This window comes from Terrapene carolina, unplaced genomic scaffold, assembly GCF_002925995.2.
Source record: "Terrapene carolina triunguis isolate 2854851 unplaced genomic scaffold, T_m_triunguis-2.0 Scaffold96, whole genome shotgun sequence".
Lineage (NCBI taxonomy): Eukaryota > Metazoa > Chordata > Testudines > Emydidae > Terrapene > Terrapene triunguis.
In genome coordinates this window covers 48,820,999-48,841,441 of record NW_020664447.1, presented here as the reverse complement: position 1 = coordinate 48,841,441, position 20,443 = coordinate 48,820,999, and the positions used below count along the sequence as shown (strand labels likewise).

Genomic DNA, 20,443 nt, shown 5'->3' with positions numbered 1-20,443 from the left:
GCTGTGGCCTGGTTCCCCAATCAGCCGCACCTATTGACTCCCCGGGACAGCCCTTTCCCCGGGCTGCTTCTACCCCCTCAGGGCTGGAGTGGGTGACCACCCCGCTAAAGGCAGCCATTCCATACCCCTAATCATTTTTGTTGCCCTTTTCTGAACCTTTTCCAATTAAAATATATCTTTTTGACATGGGGCGACCACATCTGCATGCAGTATTCAAGATGTGGACGTACCATGGATTTATATAGAGGCAATATGATATTTTCTGTCTTATTATCTATTCCTTTCTTAATGATTCCCAACATTCCGTTCGCTTTTTTGACTGCCGCTGCACATTGAGTGGATGTTTTCAGAGAACTATCCACAATGACTCCAAGATCTCTTTCTTGAGTGGTAACAGCTAATTTAGACCCCATCATTTTATATATAGATAAAGTTAACATTAGTTGGGTGGTATAATGTGGGCAAGTTGATATATAATGAAAGACTGTGTAACAATGGCTACTGGGATGGATTCCCTGACATTTAATTTCCGAAAATATTAACTTTTTTAAAATGTTGAATTTTTGTAAATATATATAAAGGGGGAAGGTGCAAGAATATGTTAGATCCATTAAAATATATCTTCCACCTTGATTCTTTTTTAATTATTGTATAATATAGTTTAATAAACTTAATTCGACTGTGCTTTTCTACGGGATAATGTACCCAAGTGTTAGAATTATGCCAAGGCTGAACGTAGAGATTCCAGAACCCTTCTAATGATAGGTGGTCAAGCTATATATATAACTGTCCTCTTCCAGGCCAGTTCTGCTTTATACTTTCCAGGTTAATCCAGTTCTAAAGAAGCTTTTCAAAAGTTAATCAAATATTTCTTAACTAGAATAAAATCTGATATCAAATTTCAGAATTCTAGCTGGTAAAAGATCCTAAAACTCTTCATATTAACAGACTGAATTTTATCTTTACTCTCTAATGAGTCTTTGGAATATCAAAGCTAATTTTGTTCCAGTTACATCTAAGATTTCAAAGCCAATTTAGCCTGACCATGTAGGTAAAGGAAATCTCTCTAAAAAGTGTAACTCTTTGAAGAATTTTTTGATTGTTTCATCAACTGACAAAACAACATTTTTTCAGGAAAATATTTTTTAAAGCATTAAAATTTTTATGGTTTGGAAAAAGGTTGTAGGGAAAATGTATTTAGTACTGGGTAACTCTATGTCATCCATTTCCTGTGCTCCCATCACACAAAACAAAATTCAATACAGTACATGCTGCAGCTCATCAGGAAGCAGGTTGGGAAAATATGGTTAACACAAAAACTTGTATATTGGTAGTATAATCAGTTTTACTCAGTCATCACAAAAGCTGACTAAAACCTTAAAAGAACTTCTGACTGGTGGGGCTGGTAGTACTACCTATTATTAAGATTGTCTGACATTTCCCATTATAAGACCTCCCGTTTTCAGATGTTTATAACTTTGGCAACCTTTAACTGTTTGGCAAGGACTCCACGCTGGGTGTCTGCCTCAATCTACGTTCTTTTTTTTTCCTGAAATTTCAGCCAAAACAGTTTGTACATGTCAGAGAACAAGGTTGGGAAAAATGAAGTAATTTTCCCTATGTAAAAAAATTCTGTCATTCTTTTCTTTGAAATGTTCTAGCACCCTCATGCCTTGGAGCAGTGATTTTAAATTTGGCAGAGGAGAGGCCATTGTATCAGAGACATGCCTTTTGCCAGCTCTGTGAAAATTCATCCAAATCCAATGTATAAGCTTTTTGAAAGTCACAATTTGCACGTGCTCAGTATAAAGTTCTTCAATTTTAGCAATTAAAATCTGCAAAGATTGCACTGACCATGCTCAAGGTTCTCTGAGCTCCTAGTGCTGACCAGACTGTGCATGTGTCATCTCCACAGAGCAACTGACCATGCTCATTCTGACTTTCAGTGTAATAGCTGCTCTGTGCTGGGCAATGAAACTGAGAGCAGTGAGCCTGTATCTTCTGTGCTCTCAATGATGACACCAGGAGTAGGAAGCTCCCTTATTTTAATACAGAGGGAAGGGAAAGGAGTAGATTTGGACTCTATCTGTCAAGATTGGGACTGGGGAGGGTGGCAAGGGAATAAAACTGGGACTGGCTGGGCAAGGAGTCTGGGACTAAAGCTGGGAAGGGGTTGAGGGGAAGTTGGGAATATTTAGACAAGGATACTGGGACTCTAAGCAGGGAGGCTGCAATTGGGAGCCAGTAAGGAAAACAGACATAAATGCTTGCCTTAATTGTTTATCTAACAAAAACCTACCTCGAAAGGAAAAACTGTGCCCGTGTGTACTCTCCCGACTAACTGCAGTTGCTCAAAATAAACTGCCTCTGGCTTGTTGCTTTAACCCCAAAAAGTAAAAACTTGTTTTTCTCCTACACAACTGAAAGCAAAGTCTTATAATGGAAACTATAACTATAAACTGCACTACCTGTGCTGTCGATAATATAATATTACTCACAAAAACTATGTTAAAAGAATATTCAGTTGCAAAGGCAAGTGTTCAAAAGTTAGGAAATGTCAGAATTAAGGCCGCCTGTTCCATCTTAATTCGGTCCCTTGTGCATTATGATAAACTCTTTAATTTCATGATTATATTTTTTCCACAAGATCCTTGCCTCATTCAGTGCACAGGATGGAGTCTCTTAATGAGCAGTTATTCAATATTTTGTTTATCCTAATTGTTCAGTGTGTGACCCCAAGGTTTATATATTGAACCCTACTCTGAAGGCAGAATTATTAATTTACTGAGTTTTTCTATGGTGCTCATCACTATGATTCACAAACATCTATTAATTGATTTTCACAACACCCCTGTGAGGTGAGAGGGTGGCATTATTCCAATTTTACAGATGGGGAACTGAGGCACCGTAAAGTCAAAAGTATCCATTAATTTGGGATGTCGTATTTGAGACACCTATGACCCGTTTTTTCAGAGTACTTAGCATTATATAGCACTTTATAAGTTCAGCTAGCTCCCTTTGACTTCAGTTGCAGTTGAGTGCTTAGCACTTTTGCAAATCAGACACCAGGCTCCAAGAAACCGATGAACACTCCATTAGTGACTCCCTGTAAAGAATCAGGTTTAACTGACTTGCCGAGCATCACACAGGAACTCTGTGGCAGAGGCAGAGAGACCATACAGTTCTCCAGAGCAGCATTAAATTACTTTAACCATGAAAATGTTCTTTCTCTTCCTGCAGTTCTCTGCCTTAGTTACTACACACATTCCAATATCTGCAACAAATGAGCCAAATAGACAACAAAACCCTCATTCATCCTTAGAGCAAGTCTATCCTGTACTCTGAATGAGGCAGCGGGTCTGTGGAAAAAACAGTATGTGATCATGTAATTAAAGTCTATACCAGGGATCGGCAACGTTTGGCACACGGCCTGCCAGGGTAAGCCCCCTGGCGGGCTGGGCCAGTTTGTTTACCTGCCGAGTCCGCAGGTTCGGCCGATCGCAGCTCCCACTGGCCACGGTTCGCCACTCCAGGCCAATGGGGGCTGCAGGAAGCCGCAGACAGCACAAGACTTTAATGTGGGTAAAACGAAGGATGTGACGCGGCAAGTAAACAAACCGGCCCGGCCCGGCCCAGCCCCCATATTAAAAAAATTCTTACAATTGTTTCACTGAGAAGTTCTAGCATTTCTATACTTTGGAGCAGGAACTTAAAATTTGGCAGGGGTAAGGGGAGTAGATGTTACCCAACTGTTAAGGATGTTCCTTTTACTATCCCTAGGAAAACCCACCCAAATTATAAACCTGTGAAAAATCAGTTTGCACATGCTTAGTAGAGACTTGTTAGAGGTTGGCAGATAAATTCTCTGAAGATACAAACTGCTCAGAGGTGCTCCATCCCCTCACAGAGTATATATACCAACTGGACTGCGCATGCACCATCTTCACAGAGCGACTGAACATGCTCCAGCCTAGTATTGCAGGGGCTGAGAGCAAGACTTTCCCTACAATTCCTCCTTCCAGCAGCCTGCGGTTGTTGAGGTGCTAGGCACCAGAACTGGGAAGAGGGAGACTGTATATGTATCAGCTACCTTTGTTTTACCCATCTCTGCCTAAGAGTTATCAATTCCTCTAGTAAAATATCTACAGACAGACACTGTGTGACCAGGAGGTCTCTGGTTACCTGTCTCCAGAATACAGGTCAATACCTGTCTCTCTATTAACACAGGCCAATAATTCCAAAAATAGGAACCAAAAGTCAGGCTACTAAATCTACATTTTAGCACCTAAAATAAGTGAGCTGACTTTCCCAAGTGCTGAGCGCACAGTCACTCTCACTGAGGCACAAATGGTCAACTACAAAACCCAAGGTGTGGAATGAAATGAAGTCTACAAACTTTTTGGTATAAGGTTTCTTGGCTATTCTCCTCCATTATCCTTCCACCTGCCCCAGTAACCATCTTTCTTCCTGACTTGACCCTCTCACTCTCTTTTGACTCCATCTTCTCACAATTAAAGAATGTTCTGATCTTTTAATTTAATTTTTTAAATTTATCCTATCTCCTAGAACTGGTAGGGACCCCAAAAGGTCATTGCGTCCAGCCCCCTGCCTTCACTAGCAGGACCAAGTACTGATTTTGCCCCAGATCCCTAGGTGGCCCCCTCAAGGATTGAACTCAGAACCCTGGGTTTAGCAGGCCAATGCTCAAACCACTGAGCTATCCCTCCCCCAATCTATCCCATCCTCAAAAGCCTTTCCTAGTCCACAACAGTATCCTCTCCTAGCACTGCCTCCCTTCACCTCCAAACTCATAGAGTACAACATCTACAACTGATACCTCAAATGCCTCTCCTCCAACTTCATCCCAGATCCCTTCCAGTACTGCCTCTGCCCCTTCAGTCCACTGAAACTGCTCTCACTAAAAGCATGAAGGCTAAATCCAGGACCTCGCTTCCTTCATACTCTAACTTCTCTGCTGCTTTTGATTATCTCCATCATTCTCTCCTTGACAATCTTTGTTTACCTGAGCCTTTGTGACTCCAATGTCTCCTTTTCCATTTCAAACTTCTCTGATCATTATTTTTAGCATCTCTTTCAGTAGCTCCCTTTCTCTTTCTCTGGAGTGGACTAACAATGCTCCATATGTAGCCCCTTTCTCCCATTTCATCCTTTCCTTGGATGATCTCATCTGTTCATTTGGTTTCAACTACCATCTCTGTGGTGATGACTCAAAAATCTACCTTTTTATCCCTTGCCTGTCTCCTTCCATTCAACCTGCCTTTTGGACATCTCAGCCTCCCTCTCAGATATCTCATGTCACCCCCTCTCTTTGAATCAAGTTTCTCCTTCCCTTCAAGGCCCTTCACAGCTTATCTCTCCCCACTTATCAACTCTTTTTCTCATCACATCATCCTTGAATCCCTTGCTAGCTTTGACTGTGTTTTTGCCTCCTACTCCCACAACCACCTTTTCATTTTCCATTCTGAGCCCTATGTATGGAATGGGAATATCTGCAATAGGGCAAAATGGCTCCTGGTGCCACAAGAGCCATGACCCCTCTGATAGTACAGGACAAACAAGTGACAGAGAGCTTTCTTTCTTTTTTGTTATTGTTAAATAATGTGAGTTGTATGGCTACCTGAATTCAGCACACAAATGCATTAAGGAAACATGTCTGAAGCAAAAAGGTCAAATACATTTACATTCCATAGGGTATGAGCAGATTATGGAAGCTTTGCTCAAAAATGTAATTACTATAGTATGTGCTGGTTAGGAAACAAACAAGGTTTTTAAGGAGGAAAAAAAAAAGGAGTAACATGATAGCCATTCCTAAAGTGCATGCCAGGCATCCACTTGATTTACCAATTGTGTCAATGGTACAACGAATACAATCATAAAAACGAGTTACAAGCCTTCAGATTTGTGCGTAAGAAAATCATTTAGGCTAACTTTGTTGAAGAAGGGTCTTTTTAACAGATGTTTAAAGGCCATGTTTGAGAATGTCTTATCTTATTTCCAAGAGAATAGTTAATCATTAAAATCTTGTACTTGGTGATACATAAGAAAATTATTTGCCATTTTATCTTCTATTTAAAATTATGATAAATGAAAGCAGTATTTTTCCCATTAGTAAAAACAAACAACATTGAAAGTAAAGGCTGTAAATGTTGTCAGAAACTCTATTAAAGCTCCAGTGACTACCTCAGAAAAAGCAATGGAAAAACAACTCAAAATAAGCTTAACTGGCTAAGAAAGAATATCCTGTTCTTTAGTTTTAATGTAATGTGAAAAAGTGCTGGTATTTACAGTGGAGTCTGGAGGACTATGAGGGGATCTTATATTGATTTTTTATCTGTTCCCCTTCTCCTCCTCTTTCCTTTTGTTTGTTAACACTCACTTGTCAAATCATGTCTTTAAATTGTCTGGGAAAATCAGACAGCAAATTTTTAGGGGAAGAGACGGTCTTCCACTGTGTTCTGACAGCACCTAGCATGAAGCCCCGCCCCTCAATCCTGATTCAGGGAACAGATTTTCAAAACTACTCAGAAATGACAACTGGAGCACAATTTTTAAAAGAACCCCGTTCCCATTTAACTGAATGAGGCAGATTTTCAAAAACAGTTCAACAGCCAGAAACTCCCATATATGTACCTAAATGGGAGCTATTGGGTCTTTCCTAAAGACTTCGGGTAAAAATCCTAGTTCCTCTGAAGTCCATGGGAGTTTTGCCATTGACTTCAATGGGGCCAGGATTGCCTTTGGTGCAATACTGCAATGGAAATAAATAATCAATATTCTCTGCTTCCATTATTCCCAAACAAATAAATAGAGTTACAATATATTTTCTTTTATAAGGTCTAATAAAAGGGCTAGGATTAAGAAATATTATTTACCATGGGAAGCTGAGAGACTTGCCTTCTTAGCTAAATGCTTCTATTATTTGATCTAACAATTTATTATTCAGAGGTTTAATCTTACAATGGATAATTATTATACTTTAAGAGAACAGGAAGGAACTGCAATGTATAAACTGACTGAAGTAATACATATTAATCTCATAAAAGCTAGAAATTTTGGTTTGCAATTCTGATTTTGATGAAAATATTGAATAAGCCATTTTTTCTTGGATCCTCAAGCAAACAATCTGTACTAGTCCTTAATAAAATGTATTGAAGATTAATAGACTTTCAGAAGATTATTGTTAAAATATTGGGAAAAGCTAACAGCTCTGAAGTTAAGTCAATTTAACTGTAAATAAGACATTAAAATAATTCAAATGATATAGACAAAACTCAAATTTATCATTCAGTTATTTAATATATCATTGTAGTTAGGGCTTACAGATAACGTTTGACTCGGGTCATATAAACTAGTCTACCAAAGTGGTCTGTAATCAGACTAAATATAAATGTTATCTTCATATTATCCTTGATGGTGAGATAGATCATATTGGGAGGTGGAGGGAATCCCTGAAGATGTACTCTCCCTACTGCTCTGGAGTGGAAGTAAACTATCACAGGTACATCTAATATGCTGCCCGATGTGCTGGCATAACTAATTTAGTTTAGGACCTGTTGCAGATGGGATCTTAAGTTAACTTGAGAAATCATATTATATGCACATACGGGGAATCATTTAGGCCTTGGCTACACTTGTGAGTTACAGCGCAATAAAGCCTCCCACAGTGCTGTACCTCACTCCCCGTCCACACTGGCAAGGCACGTACAGCGCTGTATCTCCCTGGCTACAGCACTGCTGGCACTCCACCTCCCCGAGAGGAATAACGTTTGCTGTGCCTTGGCTACAACTCCCGGGTGTCAGTGTGAATGAGGAGTTAGTTTACTGCGCTGGATAATCCCCTTATCAAGTGGCCACTCTTCTCATTGTTGTGATCGGCTGCAGGAATGTGGAAGTGCAGTTTCAAAGCTCCGTTTCAGAGAGAAAAAGCAAACATTTTGCTGTTTGCTTTGAGTGACCGAGTGAGAAGCAGGGGGAGAGGGGGGGGTGAACATACAAAATAGCATGCTGACACACTCTCAGCACCCCAAAAACTCACTCTCTCTCCCCCCCTGTCACACTCCACCCCACCGCACCCTTTTGAAAAGCACGTTGCAGCCACTTGAATGCTGGGATAGCTGCCCATAATGCACCGCTCCCAATGCAGCTGCAAATGCTGCAAATGTGGCCACGCCAGTGCGCTGGCAGCTTTCAGTATGGACAGAATGCAGCGCTTTCCCTACTCAGCTGTAAGAAGGCGGGTTTAACTCACAGCGCTGTACAGCTGAAAGTGTAGCCATACCCTTAGGTACAGATTCTGACACAGTTACTAAAGCTGAATAGTACTTTAACCCACAAATGATCTAACTGAAGTCTAGGGTGAGTGAGGGGATCAAAATCAGGCCTTTCATGATTATGCTGACCCTTTATTATGCTCTGTTTCATCTGCTTCCTTTGGACAATTGATATAGCAGGATCTTGTGGTAATTTTTCAGCTAATACTGGCTAACCTGTATCATTTAAATTTGCTAAAATGGAAATACTTTAAGGAAAAGCTCATCACAGTTACAGTTTTGTAGGCAGCTCTGAACACCACAAAAAGGGTGCTGGAAATAAATGTGTTTAAACAATTTTCTGCTGTTCCTAGTCAAATCTGCTCAGAGTTATTGGGTGTTTATCTCCTATTATTGGCACCTCTGAAACATACTCACTTTAAGTTTTGGCCTTGGGACAAACCAAAACTAACATATAACAGAAGGGACATGAAGATACATTATGTATGGTGCTGGTAACAGTGTTCCCGATGCACATAAGTGAAAATACTTGGTCTCCCATCATTTGGAGCAGCACACTATTCCAAGGTGGAAAACTCTTGCTGCTGGCAAGGCTAACTATTTGTAAAGGTGGATTTAAGGAAATGTACTAAATTAATGCTCATTTACTTGTATAATTATGTGCTGTCTACATAAACCATAAAAAGCCTTTTACCTTTCCAAAATTAGCACTAAGTTAATGGAAAACAGGACACGGGAGGGTGTGCGGGCATGCCAATGCTGATGAATGTCAAGCTCAAGTTACCTGACTTGCTTGTTGTTTTAACATCTGTACAGTATACCATCTAATGCATCACCTCTCAGACTTTTAAATCTGTTATTTTAAATACATTCATAGCAATTTGGCTTAAAAGCGCCTTTGATTATTAAACTAAAAGGCAAGTAGGTAACCTGTATCTTTAGCTTCTTTGCCACCTGATATGTTAAACAGCCTTCATACCTTAAACTTACTTTAATAAAGCATGCAATTATTAAAGCATTGCAGAATGGCCCCAGAGCACACAAGCTCCATTAAATTTGCTTATATCTAATTATGACTGCCTGAGGCAGGTGAGAAATTGAGTCTGATAAGATCTTTCTTTTTCCTTAACAACAAAAAAAATAAAGGCAGCAGTGATTTTCTATCTAATTACTATCTACAACTATTTACGGTATTTGCTCTTTAAATGAACACTCCACAAAGCATTCTTTGTGCACTAACCAGTCAATTCTAACTTTTTAAAAGCGTCTGAGATACAAAAGACAAGTTTATCTTGCTTCAGGGATGATACAGGTCACCAACGATGTCACCCCTGAAGTCACTTTTTGAATCACTTACCACTTTTTAAATGGATTTTGGTTTATAAACTAAAAATTATTTTGGTTCTAAACAATTTGTAAGAAGTACTGAATTGTCATACAGTTCAAGAGAGCTGCTTATGAGCAAAGCAAATGAAACAAAGTTCAGTTGGTGACGTACAAGTACTTAGTTCTGAAAAAGCATATTAGTTAATCTTATTCTTTTGTCTCACACTGAGATAAGTGCTGTAAAAATATAAGCAACATCCCTTCTCTGTTTGCTGTACATGAGCTGGAAACTTTCTTTCTTTTAAATAAAAGATCTTGAGCTTTTTTCTTTATTTAAAGACAGAGAGGAAGTGAGGCAGTTAATTCCTATATATTGTACCCAATCACCCCCACCAGAGGAGAAAATGCTAGTAAAAATGGGAACATCTCATGTAAACTGAGAGTGAATGACAAAGTTTTGTGTTTCTAGTCATTTTAATAATGTTAACAGCACTGAAAGATCCACTGAGAACAATGAAATGAGACCATACTAGTAAGTGCTGTAAAACTAAAGGGTTGTGACAAGGGAAACCCAGCTGTAGCTGAAAGGACTTCAACAAAGAAAATAAATAAATAAAAAAGATTTTTTTTTAAAAAGTGATAGTAGTTTCAAGCCAGGCTATGAATAAACAACTAAAGTTATTCTACATAACTCTTAAACAATATTACACCACAATATTACCCCTTTGTTTTAAAAAAAGGGTATTTAAAGAAGTAGAAAAAGGCATTAGACACAATGTGAAAGTATCACATATATGCTGAATGTAAGACCTGTCACACACCAAAGTTATACGACACAATTTATCAGATATATATTTTTATTCACCCATGTAGAACTGACTCTTCTATTATACTAGCCATTCTTTGGTCTAATGACCCACAAAACCCTAGTGACCCCAAAAGAAAAAGGGGGTTTTGTCACTTTTATTCTTAAACCCTAATCCGATACTTTTACATTAAAAATTGCTTCGAGTGCTATAATTTGGAAATGATGTATTGTGCCATTAATAAGGTTCTCATCTGCTTCTGTATGGTTACAGAACACATGCCACTCAATAAAGCTTTCTTTAATAGTCCACTAGGGTACATCTTTTGTCTTTGCAAACATTCAGGGCATCTTTTGTAATGGCTTGCTTCAATATAAAAGCCATTGCCAATGAAAGTCAAAGGATATGTTGATTTTGAACTCTGATTTACTCAAACAACTAAACTATAACTGTCATTCTTTAAAAAATATCAGTGAACACCACCTAGTGTGTGCTATCAGCTTCACAAATTTAAAGACTGCTGCTATACAAGTTCTTTAAGTCCCAATATAAATGTTGGATGTTCATTTGTTAATTCTTTGTTAAATCTTTTTGTGATATTTTATAATTCTGAACCCATCTCTTGCCATCAATTTGTATTCCCTATAAATTATAGTACTGTGGACCATTGCATTATATATGTATGTATACTGTGTTGGGGGGGGGGAATAACTGAAGGAATTTAATGACTAAGCTACAAAAATCTATTGTGTACATTATGTATTATTTATAGGTTCCATTAATTGTTCAGACATATTGTCATATTCTGGCAATACTCATTTTAAAATCTATCCTTCTTCACCTCTTCATATTACCATTTCTCACCTTAAATTACAAAACAGAGTTTTTGTCTTCTTTTTCCTTGCTATGCTTTTGCAGTTGCTCATTAATAAATTAAGTTTACCAAAGTGTTAACATACAGCACTGTTCATAATCTGGATACCTACCAAAAGCTGCTACTTTTATGATGATGGCTTGAATGTTAGATGATATCATTTCTTTGAGCAAAGCTTCCTGGTTTCGACGCCAAAGGTAAGCTAAAGGCTGCAGATTAAGCCTCTTACACCTTTTTAAAGAAAAATAAAGACAAATCATTGGGTGAATTCCAAATATTATGCTCTTTTACACGGAAAAATGTGTTCAACAATAAACGTAACACATTTCTTGGGTGTCCTACTATTAAACGTGTATGTTTTTTAAACCTTCAATATTTTATCATAATGAATGTATTAAAAACATGTTATCTTTTACAGAGTACAGTGTGTGTGTGTACTGTATGAAAAAAGAAAACTAAACAACCTGATTCTGATTTTAATTATACCTGTATAAATCACTGATGTTAATAATGTTACACTGGTAACATAAGTACAAACAAGGGCAAAATTAAGCCCCAAAACTTCATATACATAACCCCATATAAATCCAGAAGATGGTATATTTCTGTCCACAATATTAAGGACAACATTGCTTATCTGTGGAATGCACAGAGCAGATCGCCACTGCATATTCTGAATTTGTTATACATTGGGATCAACTGGATTGCCATATATGGAATGAGTACAGAATCTGTATCAGAGATACAAAATACCAACCCAAGAAGACTAGTTTCACCTGCTGTACTTACACTTGTAAATGTTGGTTTGCTATACACTCTTTAAATTGCATTTGTATTTATCACATTAGATGATCACTAATTCACACTACTGACAGGGAGCGACCCATTGCAAATTAGTAAATTTTGTGAATTAGTGAGAAAGTGGATAAAAACAAAAGTAAAGCAAGGGAAATGTCCATTACGGCCCAAACCTGGCAAACACAAACAAGTGGATAACCTTACTCACATGAGCAGTCCTATTAAAACAATGGAACTACTCAAATTACATACAAAATAGACTTATTTTGTCAATTATCATAGTTTCAATTATTTAACACATGTGACCGCGTATTAGAAGAATTAATATTATTTTTAAATGTGTGCCTAGAATTGAGGACCTGAAGAAAAGCTCTTTATAGCTCAAAATTTTGTCTTTTTCACCAACAGAATTTGGTCCAATAAAATATATTATGTTAGCCAACTTGTCTGCCTAGAGTTTTGCACCTGAATATTTAGGCATCTAAATAAGTGGTCTGATTTTTAAGATGCTGAGCACCCAGCAGCAAAGTAAAAGGCAGCTGCTGAGCGCTTGGCAACTTTGAGAATCAGGTACCTAAATATGGATTTAGAATACTAAATTTAGGCACCCCATGTCGCATCCTCAAAAGAATTCAGCATTTACCTAACTCTGAAAGTGATGATTGACTTCAATGTAAAGGTCAACAATGAGCTCTCCTGAAAAAAATCCCACCCTCAGTTTTTAAAAACTTGGCCTAACTGTTCTATAGTTTCTTTTACTAAAAAAAAAAAAAAAGAAAAGAAAAGTCTTAGCAATTTAGCAATGTAATTACTATTACATATTTTCTGGGAAGTTGGGATATTTTCTGCTAGATTAAGGTGTATAACTAGCAAGGTTCTATTGCTTTTCTCTGTAATTTTCAGCAACCTGCATATAAACCATTGGTGAGGGCAAAACGAACGAAACAGCCTCTAAAGCGTTCAAATACAGAGTAGTCATTTTTGGTTGGTTGTTGTTTTGGAGTGGATTTGAGATTGTTTAATTATTTTGGCCTGAATAGGTTCTCTCTTTTTTTTTAATAGTTAAACACCATTAATAAACACCAACATTTAGAGGCCCAAAGTTAAGTTAATAAATTCATATTCCTCCCCTCCTATAAGTGCCTAAATATGGAGTTTGAACCCATTCTGAAAATCTAGGCCTCAATGCAAAGTAAGTTGCTCAAATGCTTTCACTGAATTTTCCAAAACATGGAATAGGTAAAATGAAACAGAGTCATCTTACTGATATGCCTAACTATAAAGGGTGAAAATATAAAACGAAGGAAGAAACATCCTTATGAATCTACACCATGTGAAAGTTTCAAACTATAATCTACTCACAAATATTTATTGTACAAAATATTTTCTACAAGATGAACTCTGATTGCCCCAAACTGATTCTCACCTTAGAAGATAATCTTCACTCCTAATTTTTTTGGGGTGTTCCTTGATTATTAAGGACAATAACACTCTGTTCCAAATGATTTAAAACTTTTAGAGCAATATTATTAGCATATTTATGTATATGGTATTGCAGTTTGTTTAGAGGGTTTAGCAAGCAATTATTTAATGATCTAATTTGACTGACACAGATATAGAGTGGAGTATAGGATTTTTAATTTTAAAATGTTGTGGGCTTCACAAATAGGTTATTATATTATGTACTGGACAGATAAGGATTCTGATATTCCCAGATTGAATGTGGAGTCAGAATTCTATACTCTGTTTTTCTTAGAATTTCTTTAGCTTTTAAAATTTCCTTAAATTATCTTATGACAGGGGAAAATACTACTTAGTTTGTATAAGTCAAGCATTCACACTGAGTACTTATACATAGACTTAGGTATCCTAAACTCCCAGTTCCTCCTTCAAGAGGAAGGAAAATTGGATGATCTTCATGAAGTCTGTATTATTAATAAATAGTGATTTTTATAGGAATGTAATGCAGTTCTTATTTTTCTCTGGTTTGCAAAAAGGAATGTCTCCCTAGAACTTTTTTTTTAAACCATCCTACTTGTGAGTTAGTCATGAAACCACTAGAATTGTATTTATTTAAATTCATAAAAATAAAAAGAGGCCCCTATCCAAGGCTCTAGGCATTCCTCCCATGAATTACAAAAACAAAAATTTAAACAACCTGAGGAACACAGAATTAACTTTACCACCCACATATCTGATTCCCCTGAAAAGTCTACCTCTGCAGAAGCTCATACAAATAGATGCACCTTGCACCATGCCCCAAAGGCCAACATACCCAGCATATTTCAGACTAGTAAAGAAGCTTGCTCCAAAGCTGAGGGCCCTGCATGGGGAAGGCCCTCTCACCAGCCAAATTAAGGGAGATTCAAGTACTTTCACTGAGTGTCTCAGCAACTGTGGCCGTATGGTATGAGAAGACTCTCAGGTAGAAAAGTACCACATCATTTAGGGCTTAATAAATCAAAACTAACACCTTAAATTCAATATGGAACGCACTATATAGCCATCCACATTATGCAGCACTGGTGACACATGCTGCAACCTCAGAGCACTATTTAATAGATGCATTCTGCACTAGCTTAAATTTCTGGTTTGACCTAAAGTATATCCTCATGTAAAGTGTATTGCAGTAATCCAGTCTTTAGGCGGCAAAGGCACAGATCATAATAGCTAGGTCCTCACCCAAAAGAAATGGTTGCAGTCTCCTGGTCAGACTCAAATGGTAAAAAGCATCCTGGATGCTTTGCTGTATCATCATCCAACAGCAGCCGGGGAGCTAGCACAACCCATAGATTGAGAACCCATGTAATATATGGCAGCAACTCACCTCCTTCACTGGACTATCAATCTGGATATCTCATCCAATTGCTTCCCCCAATCTACCTGAATCACGTCATTCTTATCCCATCTGAGCTTCAGCCAACCAGTTCTCATGCATACTAAGGGTAGGTCTATACTTACCTCCGGGTCCGGCGGTAAGCAATCGATCTTCTGGGATCGATTTATCGCGTCTTCTCTAGACGCGAGAAATCGATCCCGGATCGATCCCGGAAGTGCTCGCCGTCGAAGCCGGTACTCCAGCTCGGCGATAGGAGTACGCTGCATCGACGGGGGAGCCTGCCTGCCACGTCTGGACCCGCGGTAAGTTCGAACTAAGGTACTTCGACTTCAGCTACGTTATTAGCGTAGCTGAAGTTGCGAACCTTAGTTCAAAGTGGGGGGTTAGTGTGGACCAGGCCTAAGTCTCCCTCAGACACTGGCTGGATCAGGAATAACTGCGCTGAGTGCCATAAGCATACTGAAAACACGGTGAGCATCAAGTAGTGTTTTCTTGTGTATAGGACACACCACAGATTCTCTAAGAGAAGTTGGCAGCCTTCCCTCCCTAATAGAGGCACTGACAATCACAACTAGCCCACTAGTATTCACCACCCAGGATGACATGGATGCATAGGACAAGCTGTGCGACTAAATGGATTATACTAACTGCACTTTAGCATATCAATGATTTTTCATTAACCTAAATTTAACCAGGGAAGAGCTAGCATTTGATTTCTCTGCAGCCATGGAGGCAGACATTTTGACCTAAATCCTACCCCTCACTCCACCTGAAACTCTGAGCCTCATGTTAAGGTTTCCAAAGCTCCAAGAGTTGTATTTGAAAATAGACTTTCTAAAAGCCCAACAAAGCACAAAAAGTCTTCTGCATGTTGCTAGGGTGTGTATATTTGCAAGTGTATCTTGATACATTCAATCTTTGTTGAAACTCTCAGAAGAGGGAGTATGGTACACCCACATTAAAAGAATCTTCCCACTACAAATGAGAAATGCAAGCTGATGCTTAATGATTTTTTTATAATTATTATTAAACAAACTTCTTCTGTGACAGACTTTGGTAAGTTTTGGCTTGTCTTCAAAAGGAAGTAATGGGAGTACAGCCAATATCAGGTGTCACATCTATTTTATTAATTGAAAAAGCTATGGTGCTTTTTCTATTAATTCCTGATCATCTTTCAGGAGATGCTAGATTCAGCTGGTTTTGGGGAAAGTATGATGAATCAGTGGATGAGCTTTGTATGTTCTACAATATATCTTTGTTTTCAGATTCTTGTGGGTCAAAGTTATATTTATTATGGTTCTGGTAATCTTTATTTCCTGTCCTTAATGGAAATTTCAGTTGAAAAATGTCAACTGGTGACCACCAGATTATTTTGGTCAATTCTAGATTTTGGAATTGAGCAGTGAATCTATTGTTCCCTTGGACTACTGGATCCTCCAGCTGAAACTGAGAAAGGTCAGTGGAAGTAAATGGCCCAATACCTCTCCCGTTGTATCAATGCCAAAACTCTCAACAATTTCAATGGATCCAGGATTAGACAAAAAGAAGCCTGTAGAACAGAGGTGGGCAAACTACGGCCCGCAGGACTGTCCTGCCCAGCCCCCGAGCTCCTGGCCCGGGAGGCTCACCCCCGCCCCTCCCTTGCTATTCCCCCTCCCCCACAGCCTCAGCTCGCTCGCTCCGCCGCCAGCGCAACGCACTGGACGGCGGGGCTGTGAGCTCCTGGGGCAGCGCAGCTGCAGAGCCCGGCCTGACCCAGTGCTCTGTGCTGCATGGTGGCAACGGTGGCAGCATGGCCCGGCTCCAGCCGGGTGGCGCGGCTGTAGCGCCTCCTGGCACCGGTGCTCCAGGCAGCGCAGTAAGGGGGCACGGAGCGGGGAGGGGTTGGATAGAGGGCAGGGTAGTTCGGGGTGGTGGTCAGGGGGCGGAGGTCTGGATATGGGTCGGGAAGGGAACAGGGTGTTGAATGGGGGCAGAGGTCCCAGGGGGGAAGTCAGGAAGGAGGGGGGTTGGATGGGGTGGCAGGGGCAAGGGTTCCGGGGGAAGTCAGGGGACAGGAAGCGGGGTGGTTGGATGGGGCAGGGGTCCCGGGGGGGCCATCAGGAATGAGAGGAGGGGTTGGATGGGGCAGCAGGTGTCCGGGGGCGGTCAGGGGACAGGGAGCAGGGGGTGTGTGGATGGGGCAGGGGTTCCGGGGGGCAGATAGGAAGTGGGGGCCGGGCCACAACCCCCTCCCCTAACCGGCCCTCCATACAATTTACGAAACCCGATGCGGCCCTCAGGCCAAAAAGTTTGCCTGCCCCTGCTATAGACTCCATCAAATCCATCTACTATAATTTCACTACTGGTATACATGGATGATATACATACAAAGAGAAAAGCACAGTGCTTTCGGTTAGTATGTTTTACGAATCAGGCATCTTAGAAAATGGAATAAAAGCACCTGTTTCTGTTCTATACTACAGACTTTTCTTTGGTTTTGTTCACATCACTGACAAAAAAATCTTTTTTAAGTTTATAAGTAACTTCTCAAGAATATTTTCTTACACATCTTCCACTCGAACTCGTTGATAGTCAGAAAGAATGGCTCCTACAGAGACACCTTCCACTCCTTCCTTGTCCTTTGGGGGGAAAAAAAAAGGAATACAGATACGTTAATGCACATACTCATCGGCAGAATGGAGATTCAGAAATACATAGTACTTCACTTTGAAAACCAACCAGAAAGGATGGATCCTTTTCTCAGTACCTAGTATTTAAAAAAAAAAAAAAAAAAGAGTAGGCTGCGAGGCCGATCTGCTCCGTGGATACTACTCCAACCTCAGAGGGAACAGTACTCTGCTACCTTAGTACCACTACTCTACAAAGGAAATGTCCAGTGTGTCTGCAAAGCATCAGACCCTACCCTGCTCCCTGTTCCTAAAATTCCTACCACCATTCAGTATAGCTGCTCTGGTTCCATTATGCCTGGTACCCTTCATTCCAACAGGAGAAAGGCAGGATTTGCCATTTTGCCCCTAGAAGCACAAATGAAGGCTTATTATGTTCCTCCCTCCTACAATCTATGCTGGGATGTTTTGCACCACAGAGAAAGTCTCTGAGGATTCCTAATGATTTTTCTCTACTTTAAATTCTTTGCTCTTCTCCCACACAAGGTCCTATGCCACAACAATGAACCTCTGCAACCTGGGAAAAACTATACAGCCAGTTACTACTTTTCCTTAAAACAGGTCTCTGTCACCCTAAGGAAAATCATTCCATCAACAAACAAATCTTATCAAGATACAGTGATCACCATTAAACACGATTTGCCAACGTTTATGACAGAGTGGAGTGTGAGATTATGATGTTTTTCCCATACACAGAACAGTAGATATCTGTGGTAACTGTGAGCAACTGTTGACTTTGATAGCTTCTGTTATAAAACAGATTTTCTGGGTTGTTTTCCCATATGATCATTGTTTCTGTTTTTAATTACTTAAGCTGATATTCTTTTTTTGCAAATATAGTAGAAACATTACATTTTAAAATGAATGTACTTTTTAAATGATTCATGGGAAGCATCTGTTTTTTGTTTTTTTATCTTGAGTTCAAATCAGAACCAATATACTGGAACAGAAGTAGCATTCTTTTTCCTAAATTTTCACCCAATAAAACTCACTTGAGCTGAATTAGTTTTCCTGCCATGGCTGATCATGGTTTTACGGTGTAATTTCTCCTCTGAGGTTGCACTGTCTTGTACCAATCCTCTGAAGTTTGCAGCAAGACTTTCTCACAAAACTTTCATCTATATACCTATCCACATATGTATCTCAGAATGAAATTGATCTTTTTTGTCATGACATTCAATTGAAAACTCATAGTCAGTTCCTTATCAGTATTACCCCCCAAGTCACTTGCTTCATAACTATTTTTAGATAACAATTCCCTGTGCTGCATTATCCTTTCCTTAGTGTATTATTTTATATTTCTTTACATTAATTCTCATCTCATACCAGTCCAACCAAATTCCCAAGTTGTTCATATCCAACTGTATTTTTGATTGAAAATCCATTCTATTTGTCATAACTCCTAGCTGTATCATCTGCAAATTTGATCACTGTTGAATTTACATTCTCCTTCAGGTCATTAATGAATGTTGAATAATACTGATCTCAATACCAAGCTCTATGTGGGATTCCACTTGATGTCTCTGCACATTCTTAAGTAATACTATTGATAATAAGTTATGATATCTTATCTGTCAGCAGTTCATTATCCATTGATATTATTATCCAGACAATACTCCTCCTGCTTCTCTTTGAGATTTCTGTACGATACTAAGTCAAAGGACGTTTAAAAATACAGATAAATTACATCCATTGCACTTCCCTTGCCCACCCAGTCCGTTATTATATTTAAAAAGAAAAAGAAAAAGAGTAATCAAGCTAAGATCAAGCTAAGCAGAATTGTCTCTGAATAGAATTCTTTTCATACTTTTCCAGGGAGCCTTGTTGGGTCTATTTAACGTGTATACTATACATTTGAAAGCTTTTCTCAAGTATTTCTTTGTTCTGTTTGTCTTTGATATGTGAGATACTTGTACTGCTCTTAGTAATACTAGTAGCGCTTATATATAGGGTTGCCAGCCGTCCAGTTTTGGACCAGAATGCCCGGTCGAAAAGGAACCCTGGCGGCTCCAGTCGCCACTGCTGACCGGGCCGTAAAAAGTATGGTCGGCGGCGCAGCGGGAGCCGGGGCTAAGGCAGGCTCCCTGCCCTAGCGCTGCAGGGCTCCCAGAAGCGGCCACCAGGTCCCTGCAGCCCCTAGGCACATGTGCGGCCAGGGAGGCTCCACGCGCTGCCCCCCCGCCCCGAGAGCCAGCTCTGCAGCTCCCATTGGCAGGAAACATGACCATTGGCTGGGAACCGCAGTAAGCACCGCCAGGACGCCGCACCCCCTCCTCCACTCCAACCCCCTGCCTCACCCCCGGAGTTCCTCCCACACCCAAACTCCCAACACCCTGCCCCAGTCCCTTCCTGTACCCCAAACCCTTCATCCCCAGAGCCCATCCCCCAAGCCGGAGTCCACACTCCAGTCCCCTGCCCCAGCTGGGAGCCCTCTCCCACACCGTGAACCCCTAATTTCTGGCCCCACCTGGAGCCCGCACCCCCTGTCCAGAGCCCATACCCCCCATACCCCAACCCCCTGCCCCAGCCCAGAGCCCTCTCCCGCACCCCAATACCCTCATCCCCGGCCCCACCCTCGTGCCCGCACCCCCAGCCAGAGCCCCCTCTCGCTCCCCAACCCCCTGCCCCAGCCCAGCGAAAGTGAGTGAGGGTGGGGGAGAGCGAGCGATGGAGGGACGGGGATGGAGCAAGCGGGGCGGGGCCTCGGAGAAGGGTGGGGCAGGGGCCTTGGGAAGGGGTGGGGGTGTTTCGTTTTGTGCAATTAGAAAGCTGGCAATCCTACTTACTGTATATAGCACAGTCAGGTTCAAAGCACTTTATAAAACTATATAATTATCCCC

At 40.2% G+C, this 20,443-nt stretch overlaps 1 protein-coding gene across 2 annotated transcripts in view; it reads right to left on the bottom strand.

Annotated features, from left to right (window-relative positions):
- Window positions 1–20,443, bottom strand: part of DPH6 (diphthamine biosynthesis 6) — a 349,689-nt gene that overhangs the window by 231,926 nt on the left and 97,320 nt on the right. For both annotated transcript variants that reach the window (XM_024200992.1, XM_024200991.1), the window contains exons 4-5: window positions 17,482–17,555; window positions 11,410–11,528 (exon numbers count right to left, since the gene is read on the bottom strand). In XM_024200992.1, the coding sequence (XP_024056760.1) occupies window positions 11,410–11,528; window positions 17,482–17,555 (193 nt within the window). The remainder of the gene's footprint in view (window positions 1–11,409; window positions 11,529–17,481; window positions 17,556–20,443) is intronic.